Source organism: Sceloporus undulatus, chromosome 3 (genome assembly GCF_019175285.1).
Source record: "Sceloporus undulatus isolate JIND9_A2432 ecotype Alabama chromosome 3, SceUnd_v1.1, whole genome shotgun sequence".
Classification (NCBI taxonomy): domain Eukaryota; kingdom Metazoa; phylum Chordata; class Lepidosauria; order Squamata; family Phrynosomatidae; genus Sceloporus; species Sceloporus undulatus.
The window spans coordinates 146,711,683-146,723,009 of NC_056524.1; the positions used below are offsets into that span (position 1 = coordinate 146,711,683).

Consider the following 11,327-nt stretch of genomic DNA (forward strand, 5'->3'; position numbering starts at 1 on the left):
GTGTCTTCCAGTTGAAAATTTTGTCCTACATTTGTCCTGGTTTATTTATATATTTAATTTTTAAAAAAATTATTTGATTATTTATTTTTTGGCTTCGGCCCCCCAGTTGTCTGAGGGACAGCAACCCGGCCCCCGGCTCAAAAAGATTGCCTACCCCGTTATAGATCTTGCTGACAAATTCAAAATAAACAAAATACAAGGTCCAGCTAATATTCATCTGAGAAAGGAAATTAGACATTTGTTTGATGTCTGTTCTGGGAGAAAGTTATTAAAAATAAAATAGTAAAAAATATAGAGGAACAAGCTCTGCTAAAAAAAGAAGCTATGCCGTTTCTGCAAACCCATAAATAAATAAAATCATAAAGTTGGAAAGAACTACAAGGGCTATCTAAATCAAGCCCCTGCCATGCAAGAATGTACGATTAAAGCACTCCTGAGAGATGGAGAAAGTTCCTGCCAGAGAGAGGAGAAAGAGAGAAATAGCTGGGTGGCCATTTTGAGTGGAGAGTGTGCTTGTTGCTGAGGGGGTAGAGCTTCTATGAGTCACATCTGTGAGTCACTAGGGAGCAGAGCTAGCAAACTAGCTCTATATAGCTTCTCCCAGAGCCTTTCCAGAGCAGTTCCTGCCACAGAGAGGAGAAGTAGCTGGGCAGTCATTTTGAGTGGTGAGTGTTTGATTTTTTTAAATACTTAGGAGAGTGTGCTTGTTGCTGAGGGGGTGGAGCTTCTGTGAGTCACATCTAGCAGAGCGGGGCTAGCAGACTATCTCTATATAACTCCTCCCAGAGCAGCGCACCTTTTTCATCCAAGGAGAACTACAGCAGAGGCTGAGTTGCTTGAACTCACTGCCAGAGATTGGTGAAAATGCCAGGTCATCAGGGGCCTTAACGTTGCTGTTTACTGGAGGATTTTTTGAGGAGAAAGCCCACAGTCCTGTTTCAATAATTACAGTGGTACCTCGGGTTACGAAATTAATTCGTTCCGCGGCTAATTTCGTAACCCGAAAAACCTTCGTAAGCCGAATTGCCATAGGCGCTAATGGAAAAATAGCTCTCTGCTGCCCTCCGGTGGCGGAAAATAGCGCCGAGGTTTTTTCGTAACCCGAAGAAACCTTCGTAAGCCGAAACAATAAATCCCTATGGGATTTTTTCGTAACCCGAAAAATTCGTAACCTGGGTAATTCGTATCCCGGGGTACCACTGTACTTAAGACTTCTCAGCATGGACACTGACAGAACTGAGGCAGTCACCTGCAACACTTGTGGGATATTTGCCTTCTTGCCTACAGATGTGAGGAACTTCACATGCACCAAGTGCAAGTTGGTAGCACTCTTGAAGGAGAAAGTCCAGCAGCTGGAGTCCAGAGTAGCTACATTTCAGCATATTAGGGTGCAAGAGGATTTCCAGGGCAGAACGGAGCAAATGGTCTTGGTTGGGGACCACACAGAGGAAGTTGCTGGGGCGGAGGAAGTCACTTCACATACACAGAAAGCAGACAGCTGGAGGAATGTCACACAGAGAACTAGGCCAACAAGGGATTGTCCTGGGAGCTTGCAGCTAGAGAATTGATTTGAAGCTTTTTCCCTTATCAAGGAGGATGAGGAAGAGCAGCATGGACAGACTTCAGGGACAGAGCAGGGGAGTCTAAGAGTTCCACCAGAGGGAACAATCGCTGCTAAGCCTCACAGCAGGTGTGTGGTCATAGTGGGGTAACTCCTTGCTGAGGGGTACAGAAGCAGTGATTTGTAGGCCTGACAAGATGTCTCGTGAGGTGTGTTGTTTCTCTGGAGCAAAGACAGGCTGATAAGACTGGTCAAGCTTAATGAACTACACCCCTTCCTTTTGGTCCATGTGGGAACCAATGATACTGCAAGACACAGCCTTCAGAACATCAGAAAGGATTACGAGACTCTTGGCAGGAAGCTGAAAGAAATGGATGCACAAGTTCTCATCTTGTCTCTTCTACTTTCAGAAAAACCACTTAGAGGGGGATTTGCCCCAGATCTGGTGTGCAAAACTCCAGTCCTGATGTGTAAAAACCGGCGCCATTGGGAACTTCCCCCTTTTAATCCAGTTTTGGATTTGGGTTAAAAGGTAGTCTGAACAGCCCCTCAGCTTCACTGTCAGAGAGCTTTTACAGTAAAGTTCTTCCTAATATTACAGTGGACTCTCTCTTCTTGTAATTTGAATTCGTGGGTTTGTGTTCTAGTCTCTGAAGAAACAAGCTTGCTCCGATATGACATCATTTCAGATATTTAAAGATGGATATCATATCTGTTACCCAAAGAACAGGTTGGTGGACTGGGGGTCCCCACCAGCTGTCAGTGATACTTTGAAAGTTGGGGAAATCAGCTTTCCGAAAGGCTTGGATGACCTTCTGTACTCACTGGGCGGACTCCAGGTTTTGGGTGAAATAAGAAGGTTTTATTTAGCAAAATGCAATTACACACACAAGATAGCAGTCCACACAAATATAGTGCAGCTTACACTTCACTTTCTTAAAGGGAAAGTGGATTCATCTTCAAATGGTTTAGTAATCTGTCATCAATTCACTTCTTATATAGAGTTCTTCAATTTATTGTTTCCATAATCTTTTTAATTCGTCTTAACCATGTAGTATGATTCCTGCTAGTCACTCTTGGTTTAAATTTCCCTTTTTATTTCTCAGATCCTTCAGACAAGGTACTTTATCTTTTTTATCGTCATTTTCTATTATGTTGCATGGGTTAGTATAGTACAGTGGGGCCTCGCTATCTAGGGGCTTGCTGTCCACAGATATAAAGACTTGTGGAAAGCAAACCCTATTGTCCCCAAGAGTGTCATGTGCACATGGCCGCAGTAGCAGCCGCATCATGCCACCATTAGGAACAATAAGACTTGAGGTCCCATGTTATTTTGTCCTCATGTTAGGGGGTCCAGAATGGATCCCCCATGGATACAAAGGTCTGACAGTAGTTCTCTTTGTCTCTGCACACCAGTTGCTGAAAAGTTGCATTCAGGATTCTGTCCCTATTCCTGCCATCTTTTTCCTTTTTTTTTCTTGTCTGTTCTTAATTGTCTGTTCATGGTCTTTACATTTTACAGGGATGTTCTTCAGGTTGTATTTGCATCAGGCAATTGATTTGGTGTTCTTCTTTGGCATTATTATCTTTACTGGAATTTTTGACATTATGATCTGTGCCACAGTTTAATTCTGGTCTTACTTTTGCGGAAAGAATAGAGCCTTGTTATCTTCTGCTTCTAATTATGTAGTTTATTTGTAATTTTGGGAAACTTTGCATTTTGTTACCTTATCAGTTTAATTTATATACAACATATGTATTCTGTAAAGGATGGGACCTACCAACTGGAAACCCTACCAGTTCACAGGCACACACAACTTTAAATGGGTGTGATGCAAACAGCCACAGAGGTCCCACAGGACTTCTCCTTGTGCCCATTCACACATGGTTTCCTAGAAAGTTGGTATTTTTGGCCATGTTCTAGAATAGAGATTTTGCTCTAATGCCTATTATGATTTTTTTTCTGGCCTGTTGCATCACTCTTTTATTTTTCTATAACTGGTGAATTTGGTAAGCATGGCTGTCCAAAATCTTACTGCTGTGAGCTATTTCCCAAAACACAGATTTTTTCCTGCAATGGGTAGTAAGAAGTGATTCCTGAACAATGTCTGTGATCCTTGCATCACTCTGCTGCATCTGCTATAATTAATGTCCTTGTCTTCCTGAAAAGTTGGCATCCCTGGCCATTTTCTGGATGTTTTGTGTGGAACAGATACAAAAGGTTAGTTTCTATGGAATGTTTTGTGCTTCTGGCATCTCTCTTCTGTGGCTGGTGAATCTGGTGGCCATAGTACCTCTACTCCCACATCAACTACTAGTAGTGTTGGGTACAATACCATAAATAAAGATAATGTAAAATAAAATGTGTTAATCTTTAAACTACCACAAGATTCTTTTGTCATTTTTCTTGCAAAAGGCTAACACAACTAAGTTCCTAAAAAGTCTATTTTCTCTTCAGTAAGGGCACGCACACACACACACACACACACACACACACACATAAAGGCATTCAAAGCAAGTAACTATCTAATGTGGCAGACCTGTTTCCCCTTTAATACCATCCTCCCATATTTTATTTCCACTTTTTAAAATAAATGTTTCCAGTTCTACACTCCTGTCCAACTCATAGATGCTGTTTTGTTTCCTTGCTTTCCTTACATTGGCATATGGAATGGATTGGTACTATATTAACTCAAAGGTGTGCCGGCTGCAGGAGGATAAGAATAGCCAAAAGCCTTTTGTGCTGGCTGAACTGGCTTTTTGGCTAGTTCAGTTGTCTTTAGGCTGGTACAATTTACTTTAACTTAGTTCATTTTGAATAACAAAAGGAAGCCCCCCCCCCCTTCCTTCTCCCAGAGGGCTCCTTTTTCCTGAAGTCTATCTCTGCTTCCAGATGGGCTAGGACTTACTTTAAAAATAAAGGAAATAAAGGAAATCTTAGAATATAGGCCAGTGAATGGTCCTAACAGGTGCTGGGTACAATGCATAGAATCTGTATTTAATCTGGCCAATCATTTCCTAGGGAGCCTTTAATTCCTGCTTTAAATCTCCACTGGATTCACCATTCTGTAGGGAAGAAAAGATACTGAAGGAGGGAAATTATAACTCACATTTGAGGACAAATGAAAAGGAAAAAGGGAGTGATAAAGGGAATCTACAGCCCCTTTAAGAGTGATTTACATTTTAGCATGAACATTCTAAGATAACAAATGACTTGTTGAGGCATGGCATCCAAGGAAGTAGATTGATATCCCCAAGAGCTCATGATAAATATAAGACAGCTAGTTTTAAAAGGACTGCTAGATTCTTTTTACCTTCTGCTGCAACAAATTATTTCTTTGGGGAGGATTGGTTTATTTCTTTGGGAGGAAAGGAAGTAGCGCCTACTGTTGCCTGACCCCCTAGCACCTTCCCTATTCTGTTTTGTGTTGTATGCCTTCAAATAGCTTCTGACTTAAGGTGACCCTCTCACAGGGTTTTCTTGGCAAGATTTGTCCAGAGGGGGCTTGCTTTTGCCTTCTTCTGAGGCAGAGAATGTGAATTGGCAAAGGTCATCCAGCTGAGTGGGGATTCAAATCCTGGTTTCCGGAGTCTAGTCCAGTGCTGGAACTCCTACAGCTATTCTGCCTTACTCAAGGAAATTCCAAGAGGAGGGGAGAGGCTTGCCTTGAGGCAGGTTGTGTCTACTGGCCAGCTAACATTCCTTCCAGCAGATCACCTTTTTCCTGTTCTGGTGCTTTGTGTATGATGGCTATGAGGAGCCATTGTTGCACCCTTATTTTTTTGCACTTCAAGAGTGTCCCTCCACACGCACATACCCCTAAAGATTTATATCCTCTCCCAGATCTAAAGATATAAGGTAGCAGGTCATTACTGCACTTGTAAAATGTTGTTACAGTGCTGGAAAAAGTATGGATGCTTTTGAGGGCCCAGTTTGGTTCTTACCTTTGGGATTGTGAATATCATCTGTATATTATGTTATCATGATGAATTGCTTAAACTTTTAAAATTGATTTAATTTTAAAATGTTATTTTCTTATCTGTACCCCATGCTCAAATCTTTAGATCTAAGAGAAAATATAAACATTCAAACATCTTTCACTTTCTGTACCAGGCATAGGATACATCTGTGTATGAGCTGCTGGAGAATGTGAATGGGTGCTATTAGTTTTGGCTTCCAATAGGCAATTCTTTGGCCACTGCAAGAACAGGATACTGGAGTAGATGGGCCTTTAACCTGAGCCAACATAGTTCTTCTATTCTTTTTATAGACAGGAGAGTAGCTTTGCTTGCTTTGTTTGCTTTCAGAGAACTACACAAATATAGAACTGCAGTCCTTAGGATTGGAGCGTGGTTTTGGTGCAGCTTCTGGCCTCTTAGGACACATGTATCATTTAAATAGCATAACTCCAAAGTGACCTGAAGCAGCTTTATTTCGGCCTGTCTGTATGGGCTCTTAAATTAGTAACATAGGCCAATGAATGGGATTTTCAATGGCCTGGTACATACCGGCCTTACGTGGTAGGGTTGCCTGGGGGCGGAGTGCCCACACGCCTTGCAACCCTCGCACATGACGAGGGCATAACAATGGCGGTGCCCTGTTTACATGGATGCCACCATTCTTGCACAAGCACCGTGTGGCGCCCACATGGTGCTGCTTGGTGCTTGCATAACCAGTGGTGCACTGGTTACGCCGCAGCCACAGCATAGAAAGAACCCACTTTTTGTGGGTTATTTTTCCACCAGCGGGAAGCTGCACGGTTTGTCCGCTGAGGCTTCCTGCCAGCGAGGAAGTAGGCGCCGGCAGACCACCCTTTCTGGGCGATCTATACCGCATCACTGTCATTTAAAACTGTCAACAGTAGCTTCCACTAGGAGGAGATTTAACCTAATTTATGCCCTAGAAAGGCATTGTTCAATGTATAACCAATGGCCCAGGTTACAGGTGCCATTGGTTATACATCCAGGTGAAATCTGTGTGCAAATGTACATTCTTTGGTTGCCAGGATATATTTTAGTTGCTACCATTTAAAAATGATTTTGTTTTCATTTAAAAATTACTTTGTTAAGCATTTATGCCCTTTCTCTTCATATAAAAGTTTGTATCTTTGTACTTATTGGCAATATTAAAGACAGCAAAGTTTGGCTTGTAAGAGAAAGTTTTATTAAAAATTCTTGTGCATTATTTCACTTAAATATATGAAATCACCATACAGCTGGAATTCTTGCTATATACTATATGCTAAATTGAACACTTGTTGAAAAATGGTAATGCAGAAATGTGAATATGACATGCTAGATTGAGGTAGAGAGTATCAGACATAATTTCAGCCCTCCAGGTTTAAGAGGAGTCTGAAACTCACTTGCAGAACACACACTTTGTACACAAAATGTCCTAGTTTCAATCCCATGCATCAATCCCATACAAGGGTAAGGAAGACTCTTCTCAAACACTAATAGAAAGACATGTCTTCTATTCGATGTCTTCTGCTTAGCTGAGGAGAATTTCTTAGGACATGGCTGGGCAACTGTAGCCCAGCAGATTTTCTTCAACTTCTCCCACAAACTCTATCCAGCACAGGCAATAGCAGAGGATCATGGAAGCTGATGTTCATACGATTTCACAGTTGTCTAGGCCCAGTGCAGATACTGAACTAGACCAGTGGTTCCCAAACTTTGGTCCTCCAGACATTTTGGACTGCAGCTCCCAGAATTCCTATTGGCCAAGATGGCTGGGTCTTTTAGGAACTGAAGTTCAAAACATCTGGAGGACCAAAGTTTGGGTGCCACTGAGTTAGATAGAACAATGATCTAATTCTGCATCACACAACCTGAGCAAGTTAAAAGATACTTATTCAGCTCATCCTCTCAGCTCATGTTCTTCTCCATAGTCCAGATATGCAAAATTAAAAGATTGTTAGTGTAGCAACTTAGTAACAGGATAGAACAAATAAAGTCACTTTGAAGTACACATTGCAGGTGGAAGTCTTACAGAAGTTTGTAAATCATTTATAGTATACCCTCATGTATCCCGGATAAGATTCACATAATTAAAATTTGTGTAGTTTGGTCTTTTTGCTAGCAGACCCCATCAAACTTAGGATATTTGTTAACCATAACTTTCCATCACATTTACTGCATAGGGTAAGCAGATTCTATCGCAGACACATTGTTTTGATAGCATTAACTGTTTTTATCTCTTGCTGTGCACCGCTGTGATCCTTGGAATGGCGGTATATAAATAAAAATTTTATTATTATTATTATGGATATCCTCTTCAAAGACAAGGATAATTGTCAGCCAACTTTACACAGGATACACCAGGCACAAATACTGATAATGATGAATGTTGATGTGCTCAACAGATATCCTTTATGTGCCTCTAACCACAGAATTTGGATTGAGATAAACAAATATTGAAAGCATAAATCTGAAATAATGTGGTCTCACATTCATGTTGGGTCTCTGCGTACACAAGAACGGCTGGGAAGTTCTGCTTACAATTCAAAGAGATATTTGCAAGGCCTCTAAAAGTAATGGGAGCCAACAAATGTTGCAGCAGCGACAAGATTTGTATAAGGAACACTGATGCCCACTTGATTACCAAATTGGTAGGGCATGGAACATATACAAGTAAACAGGCTGTAAAAAAAACTAAACATAGATCCCAATATCAATGCATTTGTCAATAAATTTCTGCATAGTTAATACACATATATGCCATAGTGCCATGTCTGGCTGCAATTACAAATCAGGCAATCACAGTGAGAGCTAAAGGGAACTAGATGGCACCCACCAATCATTTATGAACTAAAGGAGTTGAGTTTTTCAAAACAGAGGGTTTGCCAGTTTTTCAAAATGTACCAGGCATTGGTCAAGGGGTCCATATTAAAAACTGTACCTGGTGCAGAGAAACAATGCTTGGGTACTATTTTCTAAACTACTCAGAACTGTCTCAAGTATTTTCACGTACATGTTACTGCAAAATTATATATACATGTTGGTCAGAGATATCAAATCTCCAAACATAATTCAGGCTGAGAGAACATGGTTCAACTAAGTTGAACAGAAATGGTAAAACAATCAGCTGTGGGATGCTAGAAGTTACAGAAATGTCTATCATCCCTTCCCTCACAGAAAAAAAGTAAGAATTCCAAGTCCTGCCAGCAAGAAACTGTTTGGAAAGCCATGTAAGCAAGTAAAGCTAGTATGTGAAAATGGAAGTGTGGGTGGGAACGGTGTTTCTATAGCAGTTGCCTTACAGTACTATTTTCCATTCTGGCAGTCTCTTGAGTTGCCTTTCTTTAATGTTTCTGAATTAAATTTTAAAGCACATTAAGTTCTAACTTTGTTATGTCCATCTAAACACTACTAAAATAAACCTGTCACACAGTGGCAAGATTAAAACCATCTATCCTTACCACATGCCCAGTGACTGCTGAACCAGGGCTAACACAGAGGATCAGCCAGCTATATGCATATTCTGCCTAACCATGACTCACAGAGAAAGTAGTCTGGATTGACAGATGTCTCTGCTAGACTTTGTTGTGATACCTCTCCGAATGAAGCTGAAGACTATCCTTCTGCCACAAACAGGCTCATTTTACTTTCCAAGTATTGTATATTTCTCAAACAAAACAAAAGAAAACAGATTTATAGTTAGGCCATATCATTTTAGTGACTATCACAACACATTGGTAGCTGACATATTCACAAATTAATGGCTCTGCAAAGCACAAAATACATCATATGTACTCTAGAAAAGCAGGTGCATACTATTAGTTATGGGGAAAGTTACTGAGTCAGATTGCTGAAGCAGCTGTCAGTGGCCTTAGTACATCTCCTGTAAAATGAGCTTGAAAAATAGTGTATAAAAAGAAAAAGAAAAGATAGATTTTACAGGAGAAGAAAGATCTCAGCCTTATACAAGGGAAGCCACCACAGCCCTTAGGTGTTCCCACATAGCTCTATTCAAGGATATTTTAGTGCAAGTTCTATAAAATCCAAAAAGTCAGTGATGCATAATTGTATTTCTTGCAAGAAAGAGCCATGTGTTCTAGACGAAACTTTCATTGCATAATGTCCTTTCATCGTTTCTCCAGTTTTTTGTATTTTGCTTCTGCAGAAGACAAAACACAGAACCATTAGTGCAAGCAAAATATTTAAATAATAATAATAAAACTTTTATTTTTATCCTGCTTTTCTGTGATGAGACAATCAAAGCAGCTCACAACACATTAAAATATCCACATTCAACATTATGTCCCAAGTTCCCCCACTTAAAACAGGATTAAACATGATACAATTAAAATTGGGTATTAAAATATCTATTAATAACACAATAAAAATATAATGAGGACAGAGTGCAGGGCTAATACATGATCATTCTGTAACTGGATAATTTTATTCAGGAAAGGCCTGCCGGAAGAGATCCGTCTTGACAGCTTTTTTTCCCCTCCTTACACTTGCCTCTGTCTTCCCTCCCTTTTGTGATATCCAACTCTACTAAAATGTAACTTGTAAGTTTCCTGAGGCTAGGACCTGTCTTTTAATTATATTATTCTGTTAAACACTATATACATCATTCACTCAGTGTTCACATATATTTACTATCTGCAAACTTAAGGATCTAAATTGCTTCCAAAATATATTAAGAAGACTTTTGATAGTTGTGATGACATACAAAGAAGTCTATCACATATTCTAAGTAATGTAAATTCTTGTGTTATGTCAATGGAGGTGAGGTTGTGGTGTAGAAAATACAAAAAAATAAGTATTATTTCTCTTATGTAGGCCATACTATTACATCACTGAACCTAACTGGGCAGATGCAGCACTAGTATTTATTTATTTATTTAATTTTATTTACTCAAATTTACCATCCTGTAATATTAGTCCTGCATTGTATTTCCTTTGGAAGCTTCAGTGGGATGGCGTGACAACACGATTCTCTATGATATGTACATGAAAATTGTCAAAAGCTTGCCAGTATTCATTAGGGGATAACCTGTTGTGGAAAGAAGCATGCTTTAAATGCTTTCTACAATTTCCAAACAAAATTTTCTAGGAGTATTACAAATAGCTACCAAGTTTCTTTGAATATGCATCCAGCTTGTATGCTGCCTGTTCCAAAGCTGCTACCTGCTCTTCAATTAGATTTATTTGTTCCAGATATGGTTGAAGTCCAGCATCTTGAAGAAAGGGTAGAGCAAAAAAAACAACACAATTAGTTATTGACTAACTGATGGTAAACTTGGCCATTAGGTGTGAAATAACATGTCTAGAAGATATGACATACCGTATATACTCAAGTCGAGAAATTTATGCCCCAAAATGGACTCCAAAATCAAAGCGACTTATGGAAGGGTCAATAGATTACTACAGCTGATAAAGTTCATTAAAAAAGTGCCCACCTTCCTCTGTAGCCAAGTAAACAGTCCCCATTTGAGTCCCCGGCAGCCTCTCCTCTCTCCACGAGTGTGTGTGATCCTTCAGCCCTCCCTCACAGCTGGAGCTAACAAGCAGCTACTGAGGGAAGGGAGAAGGATGTAGAGAGAAGGAGCATGCCTAGGCTTGGACCCCGTTTTGCAAACCATGGGTCTGGAAATGCTGGGGTTAAAGGCAAGCCTGGGGTCCTCCTTTTCTCCTCTGCAAGCCAAGGGTCTGGAAATGCTGGGGTTAAAGGCAAGCCTGGGGGCCTCCTTTTTCCCCCCTGCAAGCCATGGGTCTGGAAATGCTGGGGTTAAAGGCAATGCTGGGGTTAAAG

At 40.4% G+C, this 11,327-nt stretch overlaps 2 protein-coding genes across 2 annotated transcripts in view; both read right to left on the reverse strand.

Moving 5' to 3' along the window:
* PKD2L1 (polycystin 2 like 1, transient receptor potential cation channel) overlaps window positions 1-11,327 on the reverse strand; it is a 155,954-nt gene that overhangs the window by 53,022 nt on the left and 91,605 nt on the right. The gene's annotated exons all lie outside the window — the stretch shown is intronic.
* BLOC1S2 (biogenesis of lysosomal organelles complex 1 subunit 2) overlaps window positions 6,703-11,327 on the reverse strand; it is a 14,999-nt gene continuing 10,374 nt past the window's right edge. Inside the window, exons 4-5 of the mRNA XM_042457057.1 lie at window positions 10,648-10,752; window positions 6,703-9,680 (exon numbers count right to left, since the gene is read on the reverse strand). Coding sequence (XP_042312991.1) covers window positions 9,649-9,680; window positions 10,648-10,752 — 137 coding nt within the window. The 3' untranslated portion in view covers window positions 6,703-9,648. The remainder of the gene's footprint in view (window positions 9,681-10,647; window positions 10,753-11,327) is intronic.